Raw genomic sequence first — 15,036 nt, 5'->3', positions numbered from 1 at the left:
GAAATTTGTTTAATATTTAAACCTATTTTCTGCACATTCCAGCACATAAAATATATATTTTTTTGTGTTTACACTCACTCTTTCAAATAGATGCAAGTAAAACACAGCAGAAAATAAATAAAGTCAAAGACTAGCGGTCCTGTTGCTCTATTTTCACCTGTAAAGCAGGAGTGGGGTAGGCGGAGGTTTACCCTGGTGCAGGTGTGCAGCGGTTAGTGGAAGAATCCACGAGTTTCTCTGTGAGTTTCCCATTACGTCGTAGCTACTCGGTGCTTACTTGGAAGTTTAGGGGCTTTTTTCGCTGTAAAAAGAAGTTTTCTTCCCACGCACAACGGACGCTAATGTTTTTGTCACTTTTTACAGAATCAAACTCAAAGTAAGGTCAGTACTTCCATGCTTTAAACACTGCACACTCATACTCTCTCTGCACTCGATATATGATCCATTGTTGATCTGCACACAGCTGTTGTCACGAACGTTGCACTCGCTTACGTCACTGTCATGAGACATTCTCGCAAAAAAATCACGGTTTTAGTAACGCAGTAACGCAGCGTTCCTATGGGAAAGTAACGGTAATCTAATTACCATTTTTGCAATAGTAATCCCTTACTTTACTCGTTACTTGAAAAAAGTAATCGGATTACAGTAACGCGTTACAAGTAACAAGTAACGCGTTACTGCCCATCTCTGGTCACAACTCTTAGCTAATGCCAATGCTCCCCATTTCTCACAAAAACATGACAAAATATCAGTGCTTGGGAAGAAGAGAAAACATATGGACACATTATATATTTAATGTCAAGGGAAATGAGACGCTTTATGAAACATGTGCAGGAACTATCAGTAAAAACACGACAAACTAGGACGTTATATTTTTATTCAGCTGAATCAACTTTAGTTTTGTCAGTGACAGGCTTATGCAATTTAGTTGACTAGACTGAAACTAAAAGAATTTAGATGATTAAATTATTAAATTATGATTGCACCTAAATGACATGTTAGCAAAAAAACTACATCAAAATTTGTGTCAAAATTAACAATGCTGTGGAAACTAGCATTAGAAAGAAAAGGAGCTTCCGTGAATTATCACTGTAACAAATAGGTTTTCTCTTACTGGTCATCTCGGCCAACATGTTTAATGTAGAATAGTTAAAGTCCAATGTCAGAACGTTTTCATTAATTCCATTAGCACGTGAGGAAAGAAAACCCTGATAATGGACAGATGGCTTCAGCTCCTACAATCTTTGCTTTAATAAAACAAGCAAGTTGATCTGCTGCAGGCTCAGCCAGAAGCTGAGAAATCACTTGGTTGAATAAATTTACAAAGTTTAACCAGCTGTTTTGCTAATACACAACTTTCACCCAGCTGTGATTTCATTTATTTTTAATATATCTAATTATATATTATATACCTCTTTTTTTTTTTTTAATCAATGCATAGCCCTGCTTTTCTGAGTGTTTTAACATATAGATGAGGTAAGATGTTAAATATGACAGCTGGGATTGGCTCTAGCCCCACCCGTAACCCTGATAAGGATAAGTGGAAGAGAATGCATCGATATGTTTAGATAGTTGTCGTTAAATAATTATAGATGAGCGCATAAATATGTATATATATTAACGTAACAAGGGACTGCATATGTATATATTAGGCTGTAACCAGAACAAAAATATATCATGAAGTAATTAGAAGTAGGAATTAATACGAGTACGCATCCTCCTAATGATTGGAGGAATGGCTTTTAATGATTTTCTTTTAACTGTAAAGCAGACATCTTTAACATAACATTTATTTTGGACTTTTTTTTTAATCCTCACATGATCAAAAGGACAAACACAGTCTAAAGTACATACACACACCCTCACTAACATCAGGTTAAGTGTCACCTTGACCAGATGTTTTTGGTAGCCATCAGAAAGTTTCTTGCTGGATTTTAAACTCTGTGCCTCAGCATCCACAGACCCCGTTTTGTGATTTTTATAATATCACAAAATATCTTTACCAAATGACTGTGCACAGGTCACATCCTACCACAGTATCATGCTGGAGTTCACTGAGCTCCTGAGAGTGACCTTTGCCTATTATTGGTATATTTTTGGGGACAATATGATCTTTTCTTCTATGAACTAACCAAATAGAATGACTGACTGTACCTTTAAAATAAAAGATTTAAAATTCATACCTTCAAAGTGGCCTATTTACAGTACTACAATACTTTATTAGGTTTACTTCTAACCCTTGTGTTGCATTAAAGATGTAGCACATGCAGCCTATTCACAGAATCTACATTATTAGGCATTTCAGCATCTGTTATGCAAACACTCTTTTATGTGTTCAGTGCATCCACAGGCTAAGAAATAATCATCTAAAAGACTTATTGATTTGCATTCATTATTTTGCATCTTTGAGGGTTGATCTGTTCAGTTTGTTTCTATTTCTGCTCAATTTGTTTTTCCATTTCATCCATTTGTGTCTCATTGTACCTCTGTCATAGTTGTTTTGACTGCATTGTGCCTTTTCCAGTCGTTTTTCATATGAGTTCCAGTTTGCTTTGCCTGTCTTTGGTATTTTTTTTACATGTCTTTGTATTAAGTGTGCATCTCTTTAGAAATGTTTTTCATATTTTTATGTTAAACCTGTTTCTTTTATTTCTGAGACATAAAGAAAAGCAGAATCATTTTTGTTACTTTGTCTGCCTTTGAGTTTGAGTTTGTGAATGTCAAGAGACAGTCATTTGTATCAATTTGTGTTAAATGTGCATCTTTCTTCAGCTCAAGAACAATTTGAAATCTTGGATTTCCATCGACAAGTGTAACGCAATTCCTTCAAAGACTGTAAAAAAGTCTACATAAGAAGGTAATAATATTTCACACATACACAACAAAGGTATGACTTTGTAATCCTTTGTACTTGTACTGTCTCTTCAGTTATTGTTTCACACTGACTTTACACTGAACCGCCTGAATAATGCATGATGTCAGATGCTTCTTACCGTTGACAGTTAGATGCACCCAGCTGCCGTTGTGGAAGGTGTCATACTGCTGCTCCAACATCAGCACCTTACACTCATACCAGCCGTGGTCGTCTGAACGCACATCCTCTATCCGCAGGGAGGACTTGCCATACAGAGTGGCCCGGCCTGGCCAAGAGGCGAAGCGGGAAGAGGACACGGAGGCGAGAAGGATGGTTGGATTGAATTTCATAAGGAAAATGAAGGAAAGGAAAGAGGTGAATGAAGAGAAGAGAGAAGAGGAACACCGAATGAATGTTAAAGCAACATCAGCCTTTGAACGACTCGGATATAAATCTGCAGGGATCACATAGTGCTGACACTGACGTTCTCTATACTTTAGTTTAGAGCCATTTCTAAACAAAGATACTACAGCACTGTTAGTCTGCAAAATAACATGGAAGCAGAGCAACAAGTGCAATAGCTGTGTCTATCACTTACAGGCACAGCTAAAATTGTTGCTCCCACTAAATTGCCAGTTTTCAGCCAGTTCCCAGATGTTGGGAGTCACCTCCTTCTACTGAACGTGCTCCTTTCATTTGATTGCAGAGTGTCACAAAGACATACGCTTTCTTCACAAAAACTGACTTGTACGGTTTCCACATTTTTTGACAGCTGAAATATTTTCATTTGCTTACAAACTGTGAAGCAAGTTTTGAAAATGTAAAATAGATCAAATTTTAGTCTGTCTGACATTTTCACACACTCTCCAAAATCATCCCAAAGCAGGTATTCATTCATTCATTCATTTGGCACACCAGCACTCTTCATATCCATCTTCTGGGTTTTAAGTTTGCTTAGTCTTTTGTTTATTTCTTGCAGGTTATTGAGATACTAAAGTTTAGTTTGGAGAGTCTTTGAGTTTTGTTATGTTTTTTAGTTCTTGTTTAATTTTGTTCCCTTCTGTGCCCGCTCTGTCTTAGTCTCTCCTTGCTGTGTCCTCCCCTTCATCCCCAGTGTGTTGTCTATAATGATGCTCTTTTTCTGTTCCCTTCTCGCTCCCTCTCTCTCTGCATCTGTCTCCCTCTCTGTCTTACTTGTCCCTCGCTATCCAGCTCACTCTCTGTTGTCTCAGCTTCCTGGCTCTCTCTGTCTTTCAGCTTTGTCATGTCCGTCTGCCATGTGTCTGCTATTGTATTCCCACGTCAAGCTGTGTGTGTGAGTCTGCGTCTCTTTTTCCTACTTCCTGTTTTATTCTGACAGTCACATGTCCTGTGTGCATCATGTTCAGTTTTGCTTCCCCTGTCTCGTCAGTTAGATTATGTCCAGCTGTATCCCCCAAGTGTTTCCTCTTTGCCCTGATTCACTGTGTGTATTTATTGGCTGTATCCCAATTCAGGGTCTGCAGCCTTAAAGGCCGCATTTTAAGGCCGATTACGTCACCGCGACGAAGGCTGTCCCAATTCGAAGGCTGCTCGAAATGCGGCCCTCAAATGCATCCTTAATTTCCCTGAATTTTAAGGATGTGGCGGTGTAGACTTCGTGGCCCAACATATCCCAGAATGCATAGCACGGCGGTGGGTGTGGATAATTTTGCCAAAAAAAACGGCGGATGAGGGGCGCCCGAAGAGTAAACTTTAAGTAAGTACTGAATATCATGTCACTTATTTATGTGCAAATGTTTAATAACGAAGAACATTAAAACATTACTGTTGGCCACATGTCGGCAAAGTTATGTGACATTAGTGACGTTTGTACTAACTTGGTTTTAAAGCCTTTACTTTAAAATATACAGCGTTCAATAGCTGACCTTAATCTTACAGAGAATGATCAAAGCTCATGTAGAAACAAACAAACAAATGAACAAAATATTTTCTCCTTCATTTCTGTCAAACAAAGCTGTATGAAACGTTTCCAGCTGTTAGTATCATGGTTGCTAGGCAACCTGGGCAGCGCGACTAGACCGTCCCATTTCACAAGCCTCGCACTTCCGGCCTTAGTGGTCTTTGAGTACGTGGCCCTTGTGGACCATTAAGGCTGCATACTTTAAGGCTGCAGACCCTGAATTGGGATACAGCCATTGTCTGCATTTCCTTCTGTTCCTCGTCATGATCTCTCTCAATGCTGTGTGTTCTGCCAGCCTAGTGTCTTCTCAGTTTTAGTCTTGTTACCTGTAAACCCACCAATAAAGCTGCCTTCAAGTTTAATTCTGTCTCAGTCCTGCATTTTGGGTCCTATCCTGCCGGCCTCAGAGCACGTCATGACACCTTCACTACATCCATGAATCTTCTCTGTGGCCTTTCTCTGTTCCTCCTGCTTGGTCTCTCCATATTCAACATCCTTTGTCCAATATATCCACTACTTCTCTTCTGCACATGTCCAAACCAGCTCCACCTTGCCTCTCTAACTTTGTCATCAGATCGCCCAGCTTGAGCTCTTCTTCTCATGTACTCATTTCTAATCCTGTCAACCCCGCTCAATCCCAATCTTAGCATCTTCAGCTCTGCTGCCTCCAGCTCCACCTTCGGTCTTTATGTTAGTACCACTGTCAGTGGTACATCAGAGCAGGTCTCAATTGTAACTCTTCCATTTCACTTGTGCTGCTATTTAATCTCATCTACTATATAGCTTTGAACTCAAATACCTCTACTCCTTGCATTACACCTCTTAGCTCTTGCAACTCTCTGCCTGTCATTTACATAAATGTTTCACTCAAATAAAATAAGTTACAGTAGAACTGTCCAATCCAAGCTCTCTTTGGCTATGTTCACACTGCAGGCGAAAGCAGATCAAATCCGATTTTTTTGACCCTATGCGACCCATATCCGATCATGGTATGACAGTGTGAACGGCACAAATCCGATATTTTTAAATCCAATCTGGGTCACTTTCGTATGTGGTCCTGAATCCGATACATATCTGACGTTTTAGAAAGCGACTGCTGTTTGAACGGTCATGTCGCATTAAATCCGTCTTTTACGTCACTGACACAAAAGACGCCAATTATCAGCGCCCGAGAAGACATCGCGAACGCTTCCTGACCATCCAGTGTAGATGTTAGTGAAACTGTTGGGAAGACAACGTTGGAGAAACGTGAACATTTTATTTGTACTGTATAATCTGCAGATTCTGAAAGAAATCTGCAGCTATCCTTTGAAGCAGCGCTCCTCTAAAACAGCAATAAGGATCATTATTGGGTTATTTACATTATAAATAACAAAATAACTTAAAGCAAAAATTGGGAAACGTAAAGTTCGAAGTCTTTATATTAACGGCCATCAGTCAAACAATACTGTTTGCTCTGGATCTAAACAGAGCGTGTTGTGTGTGACGTCTTCTTTTGCGCATGCGGGCCGCTTTGAGCGTTCACACTAGAGCGCGTTTGCTGTTGCATTTTATTTGTAGTGTGAACGAGCAGACAAAAAAATCGGATTTGATCAAAAAATCGGAATTTATCATTAAGACCTGCAGTGTGAACGTAGCCTCTGTCTATTTCAAGACATTTCAAATAGTCCAATCTCTGATACAATTCCTCATGATCTCGTTGCGCTTCAGCCTTAGCACAGTGGTATGGTGTTTAGCACTGTCACCTCCCAATGAGAAGGTCCTGGGTTCAAATCTAGTCTGGGGTGTTTGTTTGTAGACTTCTGTTTATGTCCTCTTCTTGTCTGTGTGTGTTCTCTCTGGGTACTCTGGCGTTCTCCCACAGTCCAAAGACATGCATGGCGTTGCCCATAAAATGGCTGTCTATCTCTTAGTGTTAGCCCTGTTACAGACTGGCATCCTATCCAGCCTGCCTCTCACCCTATCACAGCTGGCATAGGCTCCAGTCTGGATTCAGGAGATGGGGAATTCATTTAAAACTCAGCTTTAATGCTGGTAACATGCACGGGGAAAAAAAGTCCAGAACATTTGCAACATTTGTTTTTCTTTGAAGAATATCAAAGTTTGTGGCATGATGCTTTTTGTGCAATCTTTGGCTCTCTGTGATGTGTAGAATTATTATTAACAGGTCATGGTGCTAAATATTTTTGGTAATTTTTACAGATATGTACAAAATGTAGATTTGTCTTGCCAATTAAAGTGAGTTACAAACTTCTTAATAATTTCTGGTAATTAATAATGAATGCAGCAATTTGGGGATAAATCAAACTCAGCGTGAGCTGTCATTTTCAAAAGATCCTCATAAAAAAATTAATATTTAGATGTTTTTAAACTGCTACCAAACCTTTTAAAGCAGAGCAGAAATTAGGTTAATTAAGCAAGATTAATGCAATTAAAATTCTGTCTACTCTATGTCCCTATATAGTGCAAGGTCTACTTTCACTAAAATAGACCACTAAAGTAACCAAAGTGAATTATATAAGATGTACTATGCAACATTTTCTTCATTATGTGCAGTATTTACAGAGTCAGTGCAATTTACAACCCCCATACAGTAAGATATGACTAACATGACATACATATATAGTTTTTACACTTGTGGAACACAACAATAAAAGGTAAACTGTAACAAAAGAGAGGAAAGTTGAGTAAGGTGATTTATGCCATGGCAATGAGGCTTAATGGTGTCATGTAGAAAAACTATCTGGTTATTCTGTTGCAATTTATATCCTACGTATAGTGTATACTTAAATGAGTTATACTCAAGTCAGGCACGTTCACCACAGTGCCAACCACTTCCCTGATTTTTCTAGTGTTTGTCAGATACAAAATCCTTAATTTTCACTACATGCACAGAAATGTCAAATCAGACTCATGGTTAAAGTGTAAAGCATGCACAGGACATCCGGCTGACTTCACACATCTAGTGAAGACGATGAACACTTTGTTAATTCAAAAGAGAATAATGGTGCCATACAGACGGCCTTACTGTGGCTGAAGCATGTTTTTATCAGAGCCATCTTTATGCCAGGCTTTTACATTTGATGCATGGATGATGTCATCACCATGCAACCCTGCTCTGGCAGATTGTCTTCTGAAACACTAACGAGGAACTCCATGCCTCCACAGGGCCATGGTTTGCAGTAGTACACCCAGCCCCTGCATATTTAAGCAGCAAACCATGTATAAAAGTACTTCTGATTATTTTAAGGCAGAATTGTCTAATTAGGTTTTGCTCTCTTATGTCCTGGGAAGCAGTGATGGAGTGAGAGAGGAAGTGGAAAATAGTCTGAGAGAGAACCCAAAGTGGCAATCGGGTGTAACCTGTGAAGGTAAATCACATGTCAAAAACCAAGAGGAAGAATATTTCAGTAGTTAATGGACAACGGGGTTAGCAGGTAAATTCCAGGTTACTCTATTGGACATTGCTTTTAATGAACTTACATTTTTTAGGATTTTAATATGAAATAGAAAGATGGGTTATTTCTTTCTTCTTAACTTCCTAGCAAAGTTATATTGAAAACATGTCCTTCCCTCACTCATCCTATGTATGTTAATCAATCTGCAATAAGCTTATAATATAAACTGGCACCAGGATTAACAGATTTTATCTATATAGATTTTAGAAGTTAGTAAGCTTTTCAAACACTTACAAATCCTTACAGATTATATATGTGTAGTGACTAATTTCAAAATAAAATATCAAATGCTTGAAAATGCCACAGCGGAAGAATTTCAAGAAGATAGCTGGGACATGCTTTTCAGTTATAAAAGTTTGACTCATGAAGCTATATTAAAACAATTAATGTTAGCTAAGTTTCCAACACCAGTGACATACGAGTTAGTCAACTTTACCAGATTTATGAGTCGCAAATACCAACCATGGAAACGCCATGTAAATCAGCTCTGGTGTTGTTTTGTATGGCGTTATTTTTGTGCCACTATTCTGAGCGCATATAAAAAAAATTGCGGGTGCAAGTGTTGCATTTTGAGCAGAAATTTATTTTTTAAAAAACGTTAGAGCACTTTTGCAAATATGTGATGTCTTGATAAATCGAGCAGATATTTGAAGTTTACACAGAAACATGCTCGCATGAAAATATCTTAAAAGTTTATTTTGTGACCCAGAAAGAGTAATATTTCAAACTCTGTGTTCCTCCGCCACTGCCTCGTTTGAGTTTTTTACGAAAAGGATTCTGAGATATTGCATTTCATCATTTTGAGCTGATTGGAGACCAAAACATCCAATCAGAGTTTTTTGCATCCAAGTCTGTGATTGGCTGGTTTTGTGGCACAAATATAACGGTGTACAGAAAGAGTTGAACGTGCATGGGCAGAAATTTGAGAGCGCGAGCAACACATTGCGAGCGAGCGCAAATGCAAAAACTGAGCGAGAGGGGCTGCTGTTGTGTGTGTGTGTGGATAATAGCAAATACATTTTTTGCACGCAAAATAAATTTCTCCACAAAATGCAACACTTGCACCTGCAAATTTGTTTTATGTGCGCTCAGAACAGTGGCACAAAAATAACGCCATAGTTTTGCTGCCAGTTGTACAGTTGCATGTGGATGAAATAGCAAAGAAGGAGGAAAACCTCCAAAGTCCTCAACTTCACTTCTAATAAACAACTGGATTCAACTTGACATTGGCTGTTCCAAGAGGACAATGATCCCAGTAGCACAAAGAAACTGGTTTTGGAATAGTTAAGTACGGCAACATTAAGTCTCTGGAATGGGCTTCCCAAAGCCCTGAACACAACCCTACGGAAAATGTGTGAACTATGCTTAGAAGTCAAGTTCCTGCCAGAAAACTAACAAACAAACAAACTAACTAACTAATATCAAATCAGCCAAGAAGAGTCTAAAATCCAGATGGAATAATGCTAGAATCTTGTTGAGTACTACCAAAAACATATGGTCCAGGTGTAATCTGCTTAGCAACATTTAACCAAATATTAGTGAGCAGCACGGTGGTTAGCACTGTTGCCACACAGCAAGAAGGTCCTGAGTTCACTTCCAACATCAGGCCGGGGTCTTTCTGTGTGGCGTTTGCATGTTCTCCCCATGTTTACGTGGGACGCTCCGGGTACTCCGGCTTCCTCCCACAGTCCAAAGACATGCAACTTGTGGGGATAGGTTAATGGGACAATCCAAATTGCCACTAGGTGTGAATGTGAGTGCGAATGGTTGTCTGTCCCTGTGTGTTGGCCCTGAAAAGGATAAGCGGATGGATAGTGGGAGTGTTTCTGTATATTAGGGGCTGTATGTATAATTTTGCATACATTTACATCAAAAATAAATTTCCTTCAGCTGTCTCTCATTAAGTAAATCTCACTCAGGTGCTTATTTTCGAGGATCTCGTGTTATTGAAATGAACTGCTTGGATCTGAGTTCATTGTTAGTATCTGTGGTGGTAGATTTACTTGCTAAAGGCCAGTAGTTCATTTATATTGCTGCCATAATAATTTCAACAGGTGACAAGAGGAAGATTTTACTGAGGTCATAGAGAAGCCAGAGTCATTTGTATTCCTGATTTATTCCAACATACCTTGAAGCATTACTACACACTCAAATGAAGACTCACTAGAGGATTTTGGTGGCATTTAAAAGAAAACTGTGCTCTCTCTGGCCATGTTTTCTATCCACACTTCACTAACTGTTTTCAGTAGCAGTTATGTCATTATCACACACAGTAGTCACTGTGGGTGTCCTCATAAAAGCCATACATTTCAGGAGATGTTCCAGAAAGCTGCAATTAAGCATTTCAAGCAGTTTCATAAAGCCAGAAACAAGTACTACACCTGAGCTAACATAACAACAAGAGCTAAATAACACAGCAAACAAAGGAAACCTCTGAACCCTTGACCTTTTAGAGTGGGACTGACATGGATCATTTATGCTGTGAGGGCATAAGTAGACACATTTTTCTGAAATGTTTCCATTTGTCCGCCTTACAATGAATGGTGCCTCCAAATCAATACAGAGTTTCTCTGCATTCTTTCCCCCGCATTCATAAAGTGTCATAAAGTTACTAAAAACTACTGCAAAAGAAGCAGGCTTTAAATACAGATTGTTCTCAGTGTGCAGTGAAAATGTAGTTATTGAACTACGTTATAAATGCATTGACTCGTGGTTAACAACAGCACAAAAACAGTGCTATTATTAACAGCGTCACTGACCACAACAACATGTTGTCTACAGCTCACCATTGAGATGTCACAACTCAATGGTGAGGGCACATAGTAAATAGAGTAAAAAGAGCCTAAACTACACCCACAACAATGCAAAGAACATATAAAAAGGAATGTTTTGAAGGCAGCAAAAGCAGCAGCCAGCAGGACTTTGATTCGTTGTAATAATGACAGAGGTCCAGCTGTTCCTCCAGTCCTATCTTATTAACTCAATCTATTCCTACTTCTTGTCTCTTTTATCCGTTTCATACAATCACCACATGGCAGTCTATCACAGAGCTCCAGTCATGATGATTGGCGTTAACTTTGATAAGAGTAGAGCACTGGCCTTGGGTCCACATTTTCAACTTGGTATGAGGTCGCTTTTGGTACTGCAAGATCCCTTGTTACCGCTGCAGGTGTAAAATCAATACTACGCTCATATCTGTCCGTTAAATACAAGAATAGAGCCTTCAACGGAAAATCTTGGAGAAAAAAAAAACATGTTGATCTTTTTTCTACTGTTATTTCTGTCCAGATCTTCTTTTACCCCAACTTTCTATCATTTCTATGGTATGTGGACACTGAACAAACCCGTTTGTTTCTACTGTCACCAGACACTACATCACTCAATGCGACCCTGCCAGGTTTGCCAGGACAACTTCAGTTCAGTTCTTTCTGTTACCTACATAGAAGACGACGAGAGTCTATGGAAGCATTTTAAATAATAAAAAAGGAATGAATTTTAAAAAATGTATAATTTTCTTTCTTTTTTTAAACTCAAGTTACCTTAAGTTAAATAAACTGGAATGAGGGGCTAACTTGATACTCTTATATTATCCTATATACAGTGTTGGGAAGGTTACTTTTAAAATGTATTCCATTACAGAATACAGAATACATGCCCCGAAATGTATTCTGTAACGTATTCCGTTACGTTACTCAATGAGAGTAACGTATTCTGAATACTTTGGATTACTTAATATATTATCATGCTGTTTACAACTACATGAATGTACTATTGCTGTGATTTATTACTGTTACTGAAGGTCCGCGGCTCTGAACCGTAGTAAAGGGACCTCTGGCTAATACGGTGGGTTCTGTGTCGGGGTTGTAGCCGAAAAATAGCTTTACTTCGTTGTCTGGGTCAACTTTGCTAGCGAGAGACAGAGAGAGGCGTTGAAAGGCTGCTCCAACGGAACTTATTGTTTTTGGAGGAAAACACGAACACGGTGTACAGTCGAGTTTTAATAGCTTACTTTCAACTGGGCTCGTCAGGCACTCTTCTTGGCTGCAGTGGTTATTATTATATTTACATGCTTCCAGCTCCCGTTTTTGCTTGATGACAGCTCGTACTTTTCCTTTTTCTCCCTCCCTCGCTCACAGACACATAACGGGTATGGCAGTCCATTCTCCCTGCAGCACGGACTACACTGCCTATGATGCTACATTCTTTAGAGCTATACCTGTAGCATTCTGACTATTAGCTTAGCACAACAACAAAAAGGCCTCTCTCACCCAGGAAACCCGCAGAGAGAGAGCGACACCCTGTAACCATGGCAACTGTAACGCTGCCGCCTGGAACAACAGAACGTAGCTGTCAAACAAAACCCTGCGACAATATGAAACAGGGAAGTACCGCCGTGTAATCCATTTATTTCAACAAAGTAACTGTACTCTAAATACCACCTTTTTAAACGGTAACTGTAACGGAATACAGTTACTCATATTTTGTATTTTAAATACGTAACGGCGGTACATGTATTCCGTTACTCCCCAACACTGACTATATATAGGATATACATAGAGGAAGAGAAAGAGAGAGACAATAAACTAATTATTATTTGTGGTTTGTTAAATGATCGTTCAGTTTGCTTATTGATCTTTCATCCATATCTCCATCCTACTTATAGAAAGATTCCCATGTGTACCGGAAACATTCTACAAAACTTTGACCCATGATATCTCGTGGCTTCGGGGGTCAGCGCTGTACCCTCACAACAAGAAGGTCCTTGATTCAGTTCCACCAGCTCAATGAGGCCTTTTTGTGTGAAGTTTGCATGTTCTTCCTGTGAGTGCATGTGTTCTCTCTGGATACTCTGGCTTCCTCCCACAGTCAAAGACATACTTGTTAGATTACATCATTTTTCTAAATTGGCTTTAGGCATGAATTGTTGTCTGTCTCTATGTGTTAGCTCTGTGACAGACTGGGGATGTTCAGGGTGTGCTTTGCTTCTTGCCTTGTCTCAGCTTAGATGAGCTCCAGCTCCACGGTTACCCTGATAAGTAGAAGAAAGTGGACAAATGCATGCATGGAAATATTCTCATGGGAAAATGATTTAGAGATCATCCATGAGAACACTGTGATTTATAACCACTTCCTTGTATTTCTTTACCGGTCTCTCTCTCTACCTAGTTTAATCTGCAATTTCTATTGCATAATTATCATTATATGTCCATATATTCAATTCTGAAGATCTACAGGAAAAACATTCTATCACTCAATTTTTTCCCCTGTTTTAGTATATAAAAAGAAACGAGCACAATGCTTGTTTCAGAAGGCAGGACAGAGGGACGTGTAGGAAAGACTGCCCCTGGGGTCAGCCAAATGTATCAACCATTTAGCAACTGTCCCAATCTAAAAAGGAAACAATGTAAGCCTCTGTATGTCTGACGCTTTGGCCATGACATTTAACTACATAATAAAAATCACAACAAGCAACTGTTGTCAGCCTACATCATCAGTAAACAAAGTTATCTCAGTGCCAGTCTTCTTGCTTCAAATACCTTTATTATGAAGCATATATAATGAAAAATATAGAACCTTTCAGTTGAAATTAATGTTTCAGTTTTTAACTGGACAGTCTATGAACAATTGTTCCCCACATCACTGCCCCCCACACCCCTCCCTATCAACTCAAATCCTCAAGCTGCATTAAAGGCAGGGAAGTTTTGTTCTCTTTATATTAAAGATGCTGAATCTGTTCAAAGTCCTCCAGTCTGTTTTCTCACTGTTGCTATCCTGATGTTAAAAATTGGAACATCCCTTTTTTCCCAGAAGAAAAGCATAAGGTTTTTTTGCACAGAGGAGGCCAGAGGACAGGAGGTGATGATCAGAAGAGGATTCAGTCTTATTTGGCTTTTAAAATCTTTGAAAACAAGGAACATATTCCCAGTCAAAAGTCCTCACATTTGGCCATTGTGATGCAGCAATGAAACAGATTTGCCTCTGATTTGTTTATTTACATATAGGTGATTCTATTCAACTTCACTTTTAAATAAACTTTTAATATGTTCAACTTTAACTTTAGTCATATCTTAACATTATCTAGCCCCCTTTCTCTTCCCAGCTCTCTTTCAGTCTTTTTGAGACCATCCATATTCATCTGTGTCACTGCTTTTTCTAAATTATTAAGCTATGGCTTTACTGAGTGTCTGACCTTCAGATGTCTATAGAAATCTGGCATTGGCAAGCTGTTTTTCTCTTGAAGCTGCAGGATGATTGCAAACACACCTTGGTTATACAGGCTCCATCCATCACTGATTGCCAATCCTTTTTCTTTGTGTCCAACCAGGTGGTGAACTCTAGCCAGTAGGAGATACTTGTTGTTAATTTATAACACACAAAGCCTCGTAGAGCCAGCCTTCCACTTGTTTTGCACTTACACAGGCGACTCTTTTATATCCTTTGAGTTTTGTAATTCCAAATAAATGAAAGAATTATAACATTCGACTAAGATAAATTGCTAAGTTTTAAAAAAACGTATAGCAATTGAGGGAGGCAAATCATTTTAACTGTAATTAATCTACCAATTAAGGAAATTGGGAGTGTTATGCAGAATTAATTCCACTTTGGTCTTGAACTTCTCCAATACGGCACCAGAATTTTAATCGCTGGCTCTCTTCTATAGTGTCTTTTACTCTGTCTTTCTCCCATCACCCCCAGCCTGTTGTCCCAGATAGCCGTCCATCCAGCCAGGTTCTGCTGGAGGTTTCTTCCTGTTATTGGGGTGTTTTTCATTGCCACTGTTG

At 39.1% G+C, this 15,036-nt stretch overlaps 1 protein-coding gene across 2 annotated transcripts in view; it reads right to left on the bottom strand.

Moving 5' to 3' along the window:
* LOC102776043 (protein turtle homolog B-like) overlaps nucleotides 1-15,036 on the bottom strand; it is a 161,858-nt gene that overhangs the window by 103,802 nt on the left and 43,020 nt on the right. For both annotated transcript variants that reach the window (XM_087847107.1, XM_087847106.1), the window contains exon 3: nucleotides 2,994-3,140. In XM_087847107.1, coding sequence (XP_087703233.1) covers nucleotides 2,994-3,140 — 147 coding nt within the window. The remainder of the gene's footprint in view (nucleotides 1-2,993; nucleotides 3,141-15,036) is intronic.

Source organism: Neolamprologus brichardi, chromosome 10 (assembly GCF_056152115.1).
Source record: "Neolamprologus brichardi isolate AB-2024 chromosome 10, ASM5615211v1, whole genome shotgun sequence".
NCBI lineage: Eukaryota > Metazoa > Chordata > Actinopteri > Cichliformes > Cichlidae > Neolamprologus > Neolamprologus brichardi.
Note: the sequence above shows the minus strand (reverse complement) of the source record. Positions and strands in the feature narration are given on the sequence as shown.